Raw genomic sequence first — 19,220 nt, forward strand, 5'->3', positions numbered from 1 at the left:
TTTATCTTAAAACATATTTCAGTGTCTGCAAAAAGAACATACGTGTCCTTTGGAGCCAAGGACATCAGGTACTGGATTCAAATCTGGTTTGAGAGAGTAAAATGACATTTGACCAATAGCAACTTACATCTTACAATCACTTGTGACCTTCTCCCTTTCCTGATCTATCTGCTGATCTGTGATTGTTGCTAACTTGCTGACAATATATTCACTGGGAAGGATAATGCATATGGAGGAGGAAACAAAAAAATGGAAAGCAATGAGTGGCAAAACCCAGGATAGCTTTCAAGGCTAATGACAGGAGAGAATAAAGTAACAGTCTGAATTAAATTCTAGGCCAAAATCAGTGAAAGCCAAAGCTCAGTAGCAGAGGGCGCTCCTCTATTCTCCTGCTGGGACAGCCACAACTTGCCGGCGTTTGCCTTTGACTGCCCAAGAGCAGACAGTGGGAGCCTGATTCTGATCTGCAGCCAGAGAGATGCTGCTTCTGAGAGCGCAGTAGATGTACAGGAAATTAGCAACAAATCTTTCCTAATTGTGGAAGTTGAATCAGCTACACAGACACACATCAGAAGGACTGGAAAGTCTCTGTTAGAAATATTTGTTATCCCTCAACTTTCTGAAAAAAGCAACTGACCATAAGTTAAGCCTTTGGGGATCTCCTCCTGCCCCCCATCCTTTAGCCTTATACGCTCAAGGTATCTGAATATACCTCTTAACCTCTCCAAGGGTAATTTATCTTCACTGACATGGAGGTACCACCTCCCAGCAGAGGCAAGAAATGATGCTTTAGGTCACAGGCAGAAAGGTGTTTTATAAATACAGGCAGTACTTTCAGTACTTTCAAATGCCTTTGACTTGGTTTTAAAAATTTAGGTCTCATTTGCGATGTCAGTACCTGCTGGGTAAAGTGGCTTTAGGAGCATCTCTGTAAGGAACCTAAAAGAAATGGGTGCTCTTCCTTCTCTACTGATCCATCATTTTCCCTCCTCTGATTTCACTACAGAAAATGGTTCACCCCTCCTTCCACATTCTGCCAAAGTTGAATAAAAGCATGCCTTTATATAAATATAATTTCCCACAATGCAAATGCCACTGTCAAAACCACAAGAATAAAGCAACATGAGAGATAAAGAAACACAATCAGATAACAAGGAAAGAAACACTCGGTCAGCAGCGAGACTGCGTTTTTGCCTGAATCCCCTAGATTTACCCAGAGCTCTGCAATGACTTCAGCTCAGACTTGGGTGGGTCTCTGTACGTCTTGGCAGCAGGGACAGGCAAAGTTCCTAGGCCGTCGATGGCTGGATGGTGGTCTGGCACACTCAGGCCAGGGCTGGTGCTCCAAATCCAAGCCGCCTTTTGTTTTTCCCAAAATGTCGGTTCAGAGACAACAAGGTTTTAATATCAAGATGCAGTGGGCTGAATCCAAATTTGACGGCAGCATTTTAATCTCTGCAATGTGTATTGCATTACAGATGCTTGTTGGAAAGATGTTTCTCATTCTGCAGATCCCAGGACATCTGTATCGCTAAGGATTCATCAACTATTCATAGTTTCTTCTAATTAAAGAGATATTCAATATAGTAATGTTAAAGAAGTTGTCACTTCTGTTACTAATAATCTCAGTTAAAACAAGAGAGCATGAAGATGAAGTTTCATTTTTTTTGCCTGTTGGTTTGCATAACTCATATTTACCCCAGCCTGATGAGCTTCCTTCTCTTCATATTTGTAGCTAAGTTTCACTTCTCAATCTCAGTTCTGAGTCCAGTTTTGCTGCCAAGTGCCTGCTCTGTTTGAATTTCTAGTGTTGCTGAGGAAGACGTAAATCAGTTCTAGAAAGACTTCATTTTATAAGGGGAAAAAGGTCTATAAACATTTAATGTTTTTTCCCCAAAAAAGAAAACCTCAAACCTAAACAAGAAAACAACCTGATGGAAAATAGTCTTAAAAGGCATAAATAAGTTATATGATTAACTCACACTTGGTGGCAAAAAGGATCTTGGATGCCTGATGCTGAGGATTCTTCCTTAATCATCCCCAACCTACCTTACAAAAGTGCACTTCAGAATTGCTGGGCATATCCTACAGGTGCCTGAGCAATCTGACCCCCATGGCCACCAGAAACAGGAGGGTTCCTTCTCCCTTCCTCAGCCCTCACACCTTCCCTGCCAACCTCTGGCAATTGTCAGACTCTTCTGCAAGTTCCCTGAACTCTCCAGGCTGTTCTTCTGCCAACACAATAGAATGGCTCAAGGATGGATCTGACAAGAGCATGCACAACCAAGGAAACACTGACAACAGGAACTCTTCTTTCTGGTGGTGGTATACTGTTTAATTGGCTCATTGGTCTTTACACTAAAAAAAAATCCTGGAAGCTGCTCATGTAGCTAGGGAAGAGAAGAAATCATCCAATTTTGAACAGTGTGAGAGCACAGCATTATTTATTTTTTTTACTACAGTGCTGTGGAAAGTCATACAGACCATCAAAACTTACAGCACTGTGATGGAGGCAAAGCACTATGCTTTTTTCATAACCAAAACAGCAGTTTCCTTAGAAAAAGCTTTCTCTTTTGACAACAATAGTTTACATGGATACTGGTCTGAAGCCTGATTGATAAAGGATAAATGTGTGTAAACTGGTGCAGGAACACCACGCTCCTTGTCCATCTTGTGACTGCGCGTGTGAGTAACTGCCTGTCTGCCACAGGAATTGAATTAGCAAGATCACAGGCACCAGATTAGATTAAAGAGAGTGAAAGGTCAGCTTTGGGAAGATAAAAATGTAGAGATGCTTGCTTGCATGCTACTCAAAAGACACATCAGGCTATAGCTTTCAGGCTGGGCCTGTCTCTCTTCCTGGGGAGCAATATGTTTTCTTCTATCAGTACTTGCCAACTCTCAACCACATTTAAAACATAATGGCTCAAGCAAATAGAAGCCTTTCATCTCCCCACTTCGGGTGAGATTAATTTTTTCCAGCTTTAGCTGTCTGACAGAGTTGTCTAGGTTCCCTTTAAGATCTACAGAAGGAGAGAGGCACCTCCGGAAGGAAATTCAGTCCATGCTGTGGTAGGTGTTTGGGATAGGTGGGAAAAAATTGAGAGGAGCTTTTCTGCCTCCATTAAGTGGAGAAGGAGCCTTGCGCAGTGCTTGAGAATTTGTGGTGCCTGGTAGTCCATAAAGCAGCAACAGCAGTCTGTGAAATGATTTAAGAAAAAACCCAGATGCAGAGAAGCTAAAGAAGAAAAACAGAAGTATGAGAGGAACACTGCAAATGAAGCAAACCTAAGCCAAATTTGGAGAGTGTGGCCAGCGCATTGAGGGAAGTTTTGGCACCTTCTGTTCAGCATTGGTGAGACCATAGCTGGAATACCACGTAAAGTTTTGGGTCCCCTTCTCCTGTCCCAGGCAAAGATGGATGTGGGGAAACTGGAGAGGGGCCAGCAGAGGCTATCGAGATGGTCAGGGCCTGGGACATACGGTCTGTGGAGAGATGAAGGGAGCTGGGCTGGTTCAGTCTGCTGAAGAGGAGATGAGGAGGCCAATCTAGGAGCAACCTACAACTACCCAAAGGGAGTTACAGAGACAACAGAGTAAACTCTGTAGTGCCGGAAGACACACCAAGGTGCCACAGCCACGTGCGGTGGTTTGGGACATTCACATTCTTCCCCTGCCAGGCAGTGCAGCCCTGCAATGGGTCACCACAAAGGTGGACGATCTCCCTATCCTTGGAAGGTCCCAAGACATGGCTAAACCAAGCCACAGCTGATCTGATCTAGCGCTGACAATAGTCCTGCTTCGGACTAGAGACCTGCAGAGGTCCCTCCAGCAAACACTCCTATGATTTTGTGAACATCCCTAGTTTGAGTGCAATTGGTAGCAAGCGAAAAACAAAATTACAATACTGCAGAAGACTGTTAGTGGATTTTTACAAAACCCTTTCCATTAAGGTTTATTTAGAAACTCTGGTGTACAGAGAGATGGTGCCAGTGATACCAAACAGAAGTGAATGGATGCAGTTCTCTGCCTTTATCTCACTCGACATGTGCCATTAACTTAAACATCTAGGACTACAATAAATGCTTTTGCCTTCAAGTATTCTAATTACGTACATTTTGCATGTGAAACAAGAAGTCTCAAGCTAATTTCAACATTTTCTGCCAATATCCTGCAAAGTATGATGCAACCATATCAGAGAACCGCAGAAGCCATGTTTTCATAAATGTGGGTTTTAAAAATGAAAAGCTCCATTGACAACATTTCACCAAGCCACTAGAGTTTCCAGCTTTTCTGACTATTTCAAAATACAGGGGACTTTCAGGTCAAAGAAAGGCTCTACTGGAATTCTAATCTCAGAATAAAGATGTGAAGAATGACGCATGAAGGTTTTTAGACAAGTAAGTATATCCGTGTACCCTTACACACTGAGGCTACAAATACTATGGCAAAATAACTGATTTTATATGGATAGCGTCATTTGCACGGACACTTTTCTAATCATCTGAACTATGCTCCTGTATGAACCCTCTCCTCTTTTTCTTACTACTGTAGTGGTTTTAATTCTACACAAAAAGACTGAACATCTTAGATTCACCACAATTCATGCAAAATATCAGAGAGGTACTGAGCTCCCTGAAGGCACTAACTCCTAATCCTCTCCTCCAACACAGCTGGAGGGCCACTCAGCTTGTCATTAACCAATTTAATATGTGTAGTCTCTATTTTCTCTATTACCCCAACTCATCAATGAAAATACCTGATCAGGCCCTCAACACGAGGGTATACAGAGGAGCAAGAGCCTGAGGCTACTTCATCCTGGTGGATGTGCTCCCTTTCATTTCCATTCCCTCTTGCCCTCTGAACCTCTCCTGGCTCTGCAGAGCTACCCCAGACATTCACAAAGGCAACATGAACTCCAGACAGTCCCCAAGCTGCAGATCATTTCCCTCTCTCCCTCTGATCACACAGAAATCTGTTTATAAGCATATGTCCTGGTTTCAGCATACCAAAAGCACACACAGCCCTATAACAACTGCACATGCCGTTACTGGGAGGGAAACGCAGACAAGAAGGAAGCAATGCTTTGTTTGATGGGTCAGATTCAATACTGTAATTTCATACAAGCCAAAGCAGCTGCATCAAGGCTTTGTCAGGACGTTTTCAAACAGAAAAAGCACTGCAAGCAGATAAGGGTGATTTGTAACAGAATAGGACAAAAGGTGCCATAGCTGAGGTACAGAGTTCTGGGTTTATTATCCTTCATTTAATTCAGACCAGTCTTGTTCTTAGGTGTCTATTTCCTATGAGAATTAAGTTGCTGGAAGTCACTTTTATAAGCAAACAGGTAAATCCTTAAATCAACTATCGAGATTTGGAGAGACTATGTAAGTCATAAGGGCTGTCAGTTTTGATCCGTGTGAAGAGGTCCTAATCCGCAGGGGTATAATGGACGATGATGGTTATAACTCCCAGGAGAGCAGAGGAAGGATAGGAGCGTTGTAGAGAATTAAATGGTAATTATTCAAGAACATACAAGACATCAGGCTGTTCTCCCTGACAAGGTCTGCAGCCATGCTCTCCTGTTTACAGACACAGCTGTGCAAGATAATGAGACTGAAGTACATACACACTTTTTTACATGCACTTGTTACATCCTTTTGACAAGTCACATGTTGCTGGTAAAATCCTCATCCTGGACTGCCATACCAAACTGACCTTTACCAACTCTACACTGAAATGGAAATATCTTGTCATGACATTGCAACAGTATACCCAGCTGGCTTAACGCTTTTTTATTAGTATTTGTCGTATCACCTCTTGTGTTTAGCCTGAACCTAAAAAGTTCCTTTCTCCTTGTGTAAATGTGGTTCTTTACACTTTCTCTTATTTTCCTAGAGCCACAATTAACTGCTTTTTTGAAAATTTTACACCAAAAAAACTGCTGCATCTCTCCTTTTTCTCCAAATGACAGCATGTTTATGTCCCATTTCATTTTTGTACACATTTCTCTATGTCGGCACTTTGGAAACTGAGCTTGAGAAGTTAGGAAACTTCTTGCCTAGTTTGTACGCAGCACCTTGGTTGCCTGCTGGAGAGTTACAGCTTACAGCTGGTAAGCAAATACCAAACAGATGGTTTAGCAAAAGCAAAGAGAAACCCACAGTGTATTTCCCTGATGTCAAGGAGATACCCTTACGGAGATGCTGGCCCTGGACTACCTGAGACAGCAAAATAGTTCCTTTTCAATCTCATTTTCCTGTAGTCACCTGCCCAGTGATTACCTGGTGAGTTCCTGATCCTGATGAAAAACTCCAGGTCCAAGTGCTCAGGACTGTTCTTAGAAAGGAGCAAAGCTCCGCGCCAGTATCCTGGAAAGGAGATTAAACAAGGGCCTCCCAGATGCTAACAAGTGACTCAACCCAGGAACGTCCACACTGGGCAAGGCTTCAGGGAAGGAACCATCAATGAGGAACAGCTTGGGAATGTCCACTTCTAGAGTCCCAGAGGAGAGGATTGTTTAAAACACAGGAGCCTGGCTGGACTTGGATCAAGGGAAGAAGGCCGGTGTACCTTCCTTGCACAGAGCGAGTTCTCAGTCTGAGCACAGCTCAGACTGTTTTCCTCATATTGGTTATCACCTCTGTTTGAGATGGCTGACACTTCAAACCTTATTTTGGATAGTCATGAAACCAAGGAACAATAATAATCACTTATGCAGTGCATTAGTGGAACTTTGCTAACCAAACTCTGAGGGCAGTGGCCCATGGGATTTAACAGATAGGCCACTTCTGCCTCGGACCCTCGTGGTGCACACGCTGTTGGAATTGTTCACGTGCCCCTCCCGCACAGCTTTGCCTTCTCTTGATGAGAAATATTTTCTAGTGCCAGAATTATTCACAGGCACATTTTAGCGTTTGTGATCAAAACACGAAGAGGATTTCCTGAGCAGTGGTTTCCAGCGTGAAAGATCTCTGAGCTTAGCCCAAGATATTCCAAATTCTTAATCGCTGATCCAAAGCCGGACAGTTTCCGTCAACTACGGTGGCAAAACTGGAGTTTATCCAACTACACAGTGAGGAGCAGGCTATACCAGGCACGAAGCAAAATGATCTCATTCTCAGACCCATCCCTCCACTTTAACTATCAGAAAAAAAGTCCACCCTACCAGGAGCTGGTATGTTAGTATATTTTAAAAGAAGTAGGTAGTGAGATGCTGCTATGTTCACAGGTAGAACACCGCTATATAGGACTCCCTGAAAGAGCGTTTAGCCATAAAGCATACACTTCTGCACAGACCCATCCCAATACTGTGATAAAACACAGTGAAGAAAAAAAGACTGCATTCTGGGGAAAAGGCCCTACTGCTTTCTAGGATTCCTAGAGAGGAGATTTAGGTGCCAAAGAGTCTCCTAACATTTCTTCGCCCTTTATGAGAAGCAAGTGAATTTCTGCAGCTACTACGCTGCCTTTCCATTAGCAAACCTGGTAGACAGACCACAAGCAACCGTGAGTCCCAGAAGTAGAAAATAAGTTTTATGTTCCACTCTCAAACAGTTTTAAAGCCAGTTACAAGTTTCAAAGCCAGTTTAAAGATAAAAAATGTACAGTTAATTTTATCACACTTCTTGTCCTAGGAGTGTAAGTGATTTAAAAATAAAACCTGGAAGCCAGAAGTGTTCTGTTTGGTCCAGTGGGAGGTGATGATAATCTGCACACACTCATAATAGCACCTGGGCTCTTACTTCATAAAATAAGTTTTGTGTGCTGTCCAGCTAAAAATCTGGCAAAAGGATTAATTCAAACTGGAAGCAAATAACTTAATCTGACCAGAATTAACTCTAAAAGCATGCCTAAGATTTTAAATAATGCTTTGAAATGTAATATTATAATGATTAACACTAGCTAAAAGGTAGGATTTCTACTGTGGACACAAACACTACCTAATGAAACCAAGAACATCTCAATTCTGCACATTTTACTTTTATAAAGACTCTCTCTAGGGCTGTCAGATATAAAAACTGAAAATGAACAGAAAAAAATCAGTAGTCTGAAGCTGTGAAAGTGTTAAGTCCAACTAAGAAAATAGGCATGGTTATTTCAAAGTGTACTATCATCCATACTCTCTGCATATACTATCATTCAAGGCAAATGAAATATCAAGGTCATTTTTTCATGCAGAAGCTTATTCCCACCAAACACAAGTCAATGCCTTACTGGCTACTGCAGCTCCAGAGTTGAAGGCATCATTTATGTCTTTATGCAGTCAGGGCTCGGTCAGCATCGATTCCATAATTAAATACTGCTACAGATCATAAGCAAGAGCCCATCATTCCCTTCTGGGAACTGTTCAGAATAATCTGAGCCAAATTTTCTTCCATGAATACCATGCTATCACTAAAGAAAAAAAAAAAACCACATTATTATCTGGCATTATTAAAGTATTATTAATGCATTACTAAACTTGGGTTATTTCCTGAAGGAAAGGAACTGCTTCAGAGCTGCATTTCCACTGTCTGCTCTACTTGAATGCACATTACTTGTTTGCAGATAAACTTGTGTTCCTGCTCATTTTGTTGTCAGCAATTATCTGTTCTCTATTCTTAATGAGTGAGATACTGCTGTCACTTCCTTTACTGAGACAATTCCCACTTTATACTCACATCTTCCTCCCACACTTCCCAATTATACTTCTCTAGCCTATGTCCACACCAATTTCATAAGCAGTGGGTCTTTTAAGAGGCTCTCCAAAACCAACAATCTTCCTCTATTTCTTGCCCACAACTCTTTGTCTGTCAAGCATGCAGCACATTTTAAATACACGTATACTATTACTGGTCACGTCTGTCTGCAACCAGTTTGGATTTTGGAGACATTTTTTGCAGTATGTTTTATTTTCACTGTAATTATCTACAGTGTATGTTGTCCTTCCAACTACTAGTTTAAAAATAACAAAGTATTAGTTAGGCCTGGGACATATAAGGCTGAAAGAAGTTCAGTGACGGCATTAATACGATTCATGAAGTTCCAGCAACCATACAGAAGACAAACAAATCAAGACTACACACACAAAATTCAAGAGTATCTTGTACTCCATGCCAGACACATTCAAGTGACTTTTCTGTCTCTGCTTATACATCTGCCCTCAACACCACATTCATTCACAATTTCATTCGGAGGACAGTGAGGTTTGAAGGGATCCAAGGAGATAAAAATCAGAGCGACTAAGACTTTGCTTCCAAAATGTCTGAGAGCTAGGAACAGAAGAGACATTTCCAAAGGAAACAAAACCCCACTTGATGTGACAGGCATTACCTCCCTTCTCAGAAACGCGTTTTGCATTCTTGTTCTGGTCCCTCCTAACCACTGTTTGCATCTGGCTGAGACAAGCAGCTGCTGCCTGGAGGAGGCCACACTGCAGCTGGTACTTGCTGGCTGCTCCTCTTTGGCTTCCACTCACTACACATCCAAGGTGTCTCATTGCCTAGCTCCTTCTCCTCCTTCTTTGCCCAGCCTGCTTGTCTGGATGCTGCCCCTCTGAAGCACACACATAGCCCTCTGCTTCTTTGGTCTTGAAAGTATGTTCTCACACAGGAACAAAACTTCGAGGCATTGCAGAGTAACAGTGAGAAATAATGGAGCAATCGGAGGCTTTGCTGGAAAATTCTATAAGGTGTTGATAGAAATGCTTTTAAAGAATTGCTGGCCTTCAGCTGCAAACCTAAAAAACCCTTTGAGTTTCCTATTACTTGGAGCTGTGGTGTTCTCGTATGCATGTGTTTTGATAATCCCAGGATTAAAGTAAGACCATTTGTGCTCTATAGACCAACGTACATTTTTAGACTTAATTTTAGATTATTAAATTTCTCTCTGGAGGTTTTTAGACTAAGCAAGAACAGCTCTAAGATGCTACCAAAAGCAACACATTCCCCAGCTTAGTATCCAGAAGACCACAGAGAACCCTTCTCCCCACCACCTCCCAGTCCCTTTGATAGTCAGTTTGCCCCTGCTCCCCACCTACCAGAAATATTCCACACCAGGAAGGATGACAGTTCTGAGAAACACCAAAAAGAAAGCTTGCTTCACTGTTTTTATAGGGACACCAGGGCTTTGGGAGGAGAAAATTCTCACTGACACAGAGAAAATCCACAGTTTAGCCAGGGAAGAAGGAATTTGTAACAAAGAATGCAGCAGGCCAGACTTCGTTTTCACTAGCGACACTTAGATGGAAACAGGAGGTTTTCATAATGGATTTTCAAATTTGAAAGTCAAATGCAGCCACAATTTGACAGAGGCTGGCTTGCTGAGCTTCAGGGCATGCTGAAGTACAATCACACACACTGTTTGCTTTCTCAAGTTTTCCCAGGGAGGCAAAGGTTAGCCTTACAGAGAAGACAGGCTAAAGGGTGACCTCCGTTTTGAGAAGGACAGGCAATTTTATCATGGATACTATGTCCTTACCCTCAATTATTCTCAGCATCTGTATACAATATAGGACAAGATCTTAAAATCCTAGGATCTTGGGATAAAGCAATTTTTTCCTCTCAATAGCTAAGGTCAGGTTTCCCAAAGAGAAAGGGGAGTTTGTAAAATCTTACACAAATCTGCATGTTAAGTTGCAGCAGTTGCAAACCCACAGGACTCAAACATATAAATTAGCTACCATGTCTTTAGGAGCAGCAAGATTATGTGAGCCTAATCATTGCATTTTATCTGAATGGAAGACCAAATTATACATCCCAGCCCACGGAAACCCACAAACAAAGTCAACTCCAGAAAACTTCATGTTCAGTAAAAACCACCCATTGTCAAGTGTAACAAAACAGGAGAAAAGTATACGTTAGGACTGAATATCTGACTATGAAACATCATCCGAAGCCAAGTTCTTATAATGCAGTTTTGCCTGCAGGATGCAGATGGCATCAATAGTGCAGTGAATTGGAACCCGCCTCACTCATGCCTCTGAATGAATTCAAACTATTGCCAGAACTGTGTGTGCAGCACAGCAAACTACTGATATACAAGAATGTCAAAGCCAGGCACTATAATCTTTTGCTTCCTGAAAGTAATATATCATCCCAAATACAATTAACACGGCACAGGCTTATTACCAACAAAAGCAAAACACAACTTAGATATTTTTATTCCTAGCACATTGAGCATTCACACAAAGAAAGAACAGAAGTTCTGATTTAAATCTGGCTCAATCACTTCAGTGAAAATTTGTTTGCAGAACTTGAGAAATCCTTAAATGTTTGTTGCAGATGTTGGCTTGTAGGACCAGAAATTCACATCTATAATAATACGCTTCCCTGAAGCTCTGTGGTTTAAGTGCCACGGCAATGAAGCAGAAATTTACAAGCTGAAATTCTGGTCCTACTGAAGTTGGTCAAGGCTTTGCCATTGATTTCCATAGGGCAAGCATCAGTCTTGCTCTAACAAATAAGAACCAGAATCACGTTTTATTTTATATATTTTTTTACTGCAATATACTGTAAGATATTGTATGCGCGCTGCATTAAATGTAATTGGCAAACTTTGGTATTAGGAGACATTTGTGCTTTGAAACAAATAGAGAAAGTAGTATGAGGAAATGCTAGTGGCCTTCTAAATTTCCCAAGCGAATCAAACTTTAAACCATGCTTCCAGTATTTATATTCTTACCCTAAAAAATGTCACTGTCCTTAATAAGCCTGCAGAGATGTCATCAAAGGGTCACTGACAGAATCTTCCAGGATGGGGCAATCTACTGCTTAATCATTGCAAGTTGTGGGGACTCTGATTCTAACCACAAAGGAATGGAACAATCTGGAGTGGCATTTACAAGCCAAAGTAAATTGGAACGGATTTGGTTTCTCCAATGATTTACTTAATTACCTTTCAAATTAAGCTAGCTATTCAAGTAATTCTAGAAACAATCTCAAGGTCTGAAGACTCCATGGCAAAACAGATGTGAGCTCTGAGAGAGAACTGTTTGGGTGCCAGGCTTACAGGAGAACTGCAGCGGCAGCCAGGTGTCTATCGCCCTGCTGACAGAGCATGTTACATCAACTAACTTGAATTTTGCAGCCACGCTCCACTGGGGTTTTAGAACAGATCAAACAGACGTGGTATGGCAGACATTAAAGGGCAGAAATCAAAGGTGTTGGCAGAGACTTTCAATTCTACCTCTCAGACCTGGGAAAAATGGATGGAAGGTTCAACAACTGGAGACTCCAGTGTGCTTCAGCAGAGCTCAAACTGCTGTACCCTTTCCACAGAAGCATGGCAACTTGTTCTCACTACCCGCTGCACAGACCTCTCAGCTCTGAACGGGCTCCCAAAACGGCGCAACTTGGAGGCAGGCTGCAAAGACGTAGCTTCTGAGCATTTGGGGACAGCAGAGGGGCCAGGTGTGAATACAGACTATCTTGTTACATTACCAGGTGTTAGTTTCTGCCACGCTAAATGACCACTGAAAACAATGGCTTCCTAAGAGTTAAGCAGCAAGAAAAAATAAAATTAACAAAGTTTCTGCCACGCTAAATGACCACTGAAAACAATGGCTTCCTAAGAGTAAAGCAGCAAGAAAAAATAAAATTAACAAGTTAACATCTCAAGAAATAATTGGTGATAAGGCCTGCCTATGAGGGATGCTGGCTGCTGAGGCCTGGCAGAGCTGGGAGACAATGCTGCCTCAGTTCAAGAATTCTTTACTTATTGTCAATTACATATTTCTTCTTGTTTAAAAATGACATTACAGATTCCCCTGGCAATAGCAGAAAATTAATTTCTCTAGATTCCCAGAGTGAAAGCCCAGCTTCCTGTATGGACTCAGCTGATCCAAATACTACTTTATTTATCTCTCTCCTCCTTAAGAAAAAACAAAACCCAGCTGTAAATATGCAGACATGCAAGCCTTCCAAGGCAAGGTAAGAAAATAAAATTGATGAGATCATGAGAAATTCAGTCTTACAGGTACCAAGCATCACCAGAGAATGACACAGTGCATATGAGCTTTGCTCCCCTACCTTCCAGCTTCAGAAGCTCTGGCTGAGTCCTACTACATGAGAGGCATGGGCAGCCCCAGCAAATGCCATTTTCTAGCAAACGCAAGGAACTCAGGGCACAGCCCCTGCAGTGCGAGTAAGAACAGGCAGAAAACACACAAGAAATGTGTTACATTTCAGCACATGCACCCAGGAGAGATGCTGCGTTATGTGACACTGCACACAGAGCAGAAAGTATGTGGAAGGAGGATCCCAGAGAGATGAGGTGGAAGGGAGCCCTGGAGACCTGTAGTCCATCTCTCACTTGGAGCAGGACCATCACCAATACTGGAACCATCCACTCCCTGGAACTCTTCACTGCTCTTTTGTATATGGCTGTATCTTCCTATTCTTTTGTAGATGGCTGTTAACAGCTTATTAAGTGCTTGGGAGTGTCTGCATGGCAAAGAGCCAGAGAGGAGAACCAACCTATCATCTCCAGGCCTTGCCTTCTAACTTGGACAAGAGAGCAAGCAACAGGAGTGAACTGTCCCATAACACTGAGGAGGAAATCAGTCCCCTCTCAGCTCCTAATCATCATGAAGAGGGAAGTCTGGTCCAAAGAAAATGAAGTCAGCAGTCCTCAGGAGAAGGTGAAAGGGCACCTCCCTGACTGGGGCCCTGCTGACAGCACCCCTCGGGCTGTGCAGGAGTCCTTTCTTCTGCACTCACAAAAGAATCCAGGCAAGTCATTTAAAAGTGCCTCAGGGCAGAGCTTGTCACTAGATCAGGTCTGCCCTGGTAAAATAATAAATGAGGTAATGCATAAAACTGCCTTCAATATGAGGACGTTTCATTCATAAAACAGAAATACCAACAGCTTTGCTACCAAATAAACTTCAGAGATGGTTTAAAAAAATCCCCACACCTCTCCTTCTAATAGAGCAGAGCCAAGCAGCAGGGATTCTGTGGCACAAGACATACTCTGTTTCCAAGGACAGCTCTGCAAGTTGAAATGAGAGCTGACAACTTCCAGGTCATTAATCTGACAGCGTAAACAGAACCTATGTACCAGTACATGCATTCAGGTGGACTACAGCAACGGCCGCAACTGAAGAACTAGACAAACACTATTCTGCTTTTTGTTTGGAGTTTCCAGAAAAACTTTTATAATCAGTTCTCCACTCCCTTCTACTCATCCCCAGGATATGTGGAGCCTGGTGTCGGCTATATTTGTGTTGCTAGCTGAAAGAACAGCAGAACATGCCAAGTGTTTAATAACAAAATTCCAGCCTTGTGACACAACCCAGTAATCCCAAGACTGGAAACTAACCTCATATTTCTACTCAGCATAAAAACTCTAATCCTAACAAGAGCGCCGCCATTTTTATTTTGCCTGAACCTTTTCTAAAGACATGTATCTCATCACCAATTAAGAAAGTTACTGTCGAACAGGTCAAACAGGGATGTGTTACCTATGTACATATGGCGTCTACAGATTGGTAGAATTATGACAACACAGAAACTACTAAAACTAGTTACACTCATCTGTGTGCTCTTGCACAGAATTGGTTGTAGCTGGATGAGCTGTTGTAGTTGTAACTACTGGTCTCCCATCACCCTGGGACACCTCTCAGGACGCTCCTATGGTGAGGAAACACATGCAGAGTTGCAGGTTCCTAGGAAAACCGTGGCTGGGAGCGAACAGGCATAGAACAATCTAATATCATGACTGCAAAATAGCAAGGCAGAAGGCTTAGCAAGTGAAGACCCCATGTTCAGGCCAGGGCCAAATATGCCTTATAGACACGTCTAAAGGACTTATCAAGACCTCTGCAAAAGAGAGGAAATAAACTCTTCCACCCCTAGTTGCTGTTTCAACCACTGTTTCTCTTGATCTTTTCCACCGTCAAATCCCAAGCAGCTTCTCACTACTGCAGCTGTCCTGGCTTCAACACCACTCAGGCTTGCAGTACAGAAAGTGCCATCAAACACCTGGAATTCCATTTTAAAACAGCTTTTACTGTCACTAACTGTGCTGCAGATGTGAGGATGTTCTTGACAAAGCTGTAGCACAAGTCTATGTTTTATCCCAGCACAGACAGCAGAATTTCTCATGTCTCGACTTACAAGTCACAAAACAACAGAAAAAATGTGCCATGGCACATGGTCCTGTACAGCTGCAATATATGACACATAAAACGGCAAATGCAAGTGTTTTAGGGGAAGATAGAAATAATATTATGTTAAGCTTGCAGAAATAATTTGTGCACAGGGTACAGTTATTCCTATACCCAGAAGCACAAAAAGTTTATACACCTACTAAATAAATATCCAGTTAACTATTCCGATTATTGGACTTCTACCATGCGTAAGTGTTTAACCACAGGGATCATGCAATTTTGTGCTGTCTTGCCATGGCTCTACAATGTTTTCTGCAAAGCTCTCTTTCCATTCCTAACTGTGATGGGCATATTTTGCAAAGACCATGGTCTGGCCATATTACTGTACAGGATATACAGAAGCATCACTTATGAAGAAACAAATTTAGCTTCAACCTTGACTAGGTCATCTTTTGTATTACAAGGAAAGACGTTCAGTGTTAGAAACAGTCTTATGGATACACATAAAAAGCCAGTATTGAACAAGTACTACACTTACTCTGCGAAATGACACCACGTAGAATGTATCTTCCCTTCTGCGAATAGCTTCAAAAAAATCTTGATAGCTCCTTGGAGAGGCATAATACACTTGCAGCTCATTCCCTGAGTTCCTGCTGAAATAAAGAAGAGGGGAATGTAATTATTTTAGACAAGAAAGTTAACTTCAGTGAGACAATGACTTTAAAGATCTGCTTTTCAAAAGAACAGCAGCTCTTCATCCATTGAGAGAAGTATGAGGAACATTAAACACAAGTGAAGACAGTGAAACTACTGGGTATTTTTTGAAAGTTCAAGGTGCTTTAAAGGTCTTGCTGCAGGAAACTTTTCCAGGCTTGATTTTATTCATGCTTTTGAGGCTGGCAAAAACCTGTTGCTAGCTCAACAGAAAAATAAAAAGTTTCAAGTCAACCTGAAGTGTCTGAAAAATTGTGATGACTTCTGGAAATAGATTTTAGCATGAAATGTCATTCTGAAATAAAAAATCGAAACATTTAATAATTCTTTAAATTTTTTTACTGCTAAGGATCCAAACCACTCAAATTGAAAGAAGTGCAAAGATTTAAGCATAAACAGAGCTTTTCACTTACTGTCAAGTGACAACCCCACCTTCTCTCTCACTCACCTATTATTTTATTTTTTATTTTTTTTTCATCTCTTTGGTCAACTCAAAGATTCGGTCTTGATTTTCAATTTAGACAGTGGAACAAAAATAAGATATTCACATAATTCTGGCTCATCTTTTTCACAATTCTCATCTTACATATATCAGAGATGAGGAAAAGAAGCTCTGTCTAAACTATTCTAAGAAAAAACACTGGCAAGTTGTACAATCACAGTACTTATCCACTGTTTATCTTGGAAAGGTGAGAAATTCCCAGCACGTATTGCTATCATGTATACTTGCCCTAATCCCATTCAAAAATAACATATTTAATCAAACTGGAAAGCTGTACTTACACAAACCATTAGTTGGACCTTCAACCAGTCATTTTAATTCTTTCCCACTTTAATAGCATAGTGTCTGTTTGCAGTATTTGTGGCAAAAACACTGATCAGGCTATCCCTCCCAAGCTATCTTCTGCTGACCCAGATTTTAAACTATGGTGGCTGACTTAGATTATTTTGGTATGTTTCTAAAATATACATAACTAGGCACCCAAAACAAGGCATAAATCTATCATCAAGTGATTTCTTGAGCAGCAGTAATAGTAGACCATCATTATCTCCTCTCTTACTGCTAATATAGCCCTGTTGCAACCAAAGGACTGTAGCTGCCAAGCCAGTTGCCCTTTAACAGGATTGGGGGTGTAAGTCCTGTGGGATAAAGAGCAGGCAGCTCTACCCTATATATTCTCTTTAGCAGAACTCTGCAAGTGAAGAATCAGATCACATCCTTCACACACAGGAAACAAAGATTGGAGCTAATGTGAGCTTGATTACTTATTCATAAAAACATGTAGGCCCACCAAACCACCCCTGAGATTCAGCATTGAAGTTTTACTGGGATAAAAGGCATCACGCCCACACATTGCTCAGTAAAACACATCCTGAAAACTGAAACAGGTCCCACAGATCCGTTTGCTCGCCCACACTCAAGAAGATACAGCTAGACCTAAAAAGCAGCCTTTTATAATTCTAAATCCAGCCATGGGAGAAAGTTGTTCCAAAGCACTTGGAAACCACTGGGCCTTTACAAAGCTCTCCTGGGTCCGTGGAACAAGTCTATCACAAGTCCCAGATTCCAAGTGATACCAGTAATCCACTGGTATTACACCATACTTATCTTTGGGCATTTAAGAGTACCCACTATGGACTCCTCCATGAAAGGAAGGGAGGAATTTAAGATCTGAAAACAGGTGCAAAGCTACCACTTGTTTTAGTCATACATTACCGTATTACAAGAAAGCATCATATTAAATTGTGTGTATTCAAAGTTCAAAGGGCACTCTTACGCATCACAAAGCACTACGATGTTGCACATATGATTGTTTTAAGAAGGAATAAGGTTGTGGACTCAGTGCATTATGCACCAAGAACCACAATTTTAATAGGGCAAAATTTAGAAACTAAAATCATTGGAAAGTGCTGGTTTGATATCTGGAGCCCTAAATACACACTTGTAGAAACCCTCATCAAAATTACCTCTGAAGAAAGCTAAAAAGACTGAAGAGAGCTGGGGTGGGGGCTAGTGGGGTTTTAATGGTTTTCTTTGAAATCATCTTGATTTTGACCTTTTTCTTCTGCTTTGACTTCACTGCAATACTTTTCAATTGATCAATTTTCTTTTGGAATTCATGACCAACATGACAATCTTGGTATCATCAGTGCTACAGAGGTGAATCTAGATCCTTCTAATGTCCTCCTGTTCATGGACTCAGGTCACTAACAAGGGTGTTCTAGAACGTAACGGTCACTAAATTTCCAGTCATAGCACTAGTACTAAAAATTAAAAGCCTCGACTGTATACTCCACAAAAAGGCATTTGAATCATTAGTAAAAGCTTCAGGGCCATCTACAAACATTCACATTACTTATCAGGAAACCTAAAAGTGGTTTAGTTTTTGGTTTTACACATTTGCAGAGACAATGCAGTTCATTAACAGTTCTTCATAGGCAGTGCCTCAGGAGTAGCATCAATGACAAAACTGAATAAACAGCATCTTTCCTGTCTTCCCAATCAATGGGGCACAAGCACTGCAGAAAGCATCTGGGGTGACGGCAGGTAAGCTGAACACAAGCCAGTAGGGCATCTTGGGGGCAACTGCATACTGGGTTGCATTATAGTCAGGGCCTGGAGTACAGGGTGTAGAAGGGGAGACAGGAGACAGAGGGAACTGGGCTTGCTCAGCCTGGAGAAGAGGAGGCTGAGGGGGGTCTCACTGCGATCCTCAGCTTCCAAATGGAGGTTAACAAAAGGAGATGGAGACAGACTTTTCTGACAGAGAGTAAACCTGAAGTTAAGCCTACTTTGAGTAGGAGGTTGGACTAGAGAGATCCAGAGGTCCTTTACAACCTAAACTACTCTGTGATTCTATGATTTCATGGAGCATCTAACAGCTCATGGCTCTGGGAGAAACTGGAAGTCTGTTCTATGTTCTTAGCAGTTCCAGGACAGTCAAAGCACACAGCTGCCATGACTCACTGGTCCTGTTCATCCAAAAAAAAAAAAAAAAAAAAATCTTACTTCCTTCTGAGCACAGCAGATTATTCCATACAGAGCTGCATGATGTTGCAGACTGTTTCTAATAAGCCAGATTTTTTTTTTAAGAGTAATGTAGGCATATATGTTATACTGCCTTATGCCACGAGGCTTGTTTGTCCAGTCTGCAGTTAAAACAGACATCCTCCATCTCCCGGTAGAACTAAAAAACCTTTTTCTTTTTTTCTTACTAGTCAAGACATATCAAATTTTGGCAGCCCAGTTTCCATTACATTTGCCTGCAGCTTGCTATTTTCTCCCAGGCTGATCCTGCTTTAAAAGCAGCACTGCAAACGGAAGGGCCACAGCTGTCTTACTTTCAGTGGCAACATTTCAGGTGTTCTTCTCAACAAAAAGTCCACTTTATACTCCATTCTGCTTACTCCTCTT

The 19,220-nt window shown here is 41.6% G+C and overlaps 1 protein-coding gene across 1 annotated transcript in view; it reads right to left on the reverse strand.

The window, feature by feature from the left end:
- ATF6 (activating transcription factor 6) overlaps positions 1-19,220 on the reverse strand; it is an 82,906-nt gene that overhangs the window by 34,828 nt on the left and 28,858 nt on the right. The window contains exon 13 of the mRNA XM_049808130.1: positions 15,630-15,744. Coding sequence (XP_049664087.1) covers positions 15,630-15,744 — 115 coding nt within the window. The remainder of the gene's footprint in view (positions 1-15,629; positions 15,745-19,220) is intronic.

Source organism: Accipiter gentilis, chromosome 8, assembly GCF_929443795.1.
Source record: "Accipiter gentilis chromosome 8, bAccGen1.1, whole genome shotgun sequence".
In the NCBI taxonomy this organism is placed as follows: domain Eukaryota; kingdom Metazoa; phylum Chordata; class Aves; order Accipitriformes; family Accipitridae; genus Astur; species Astur gentilis.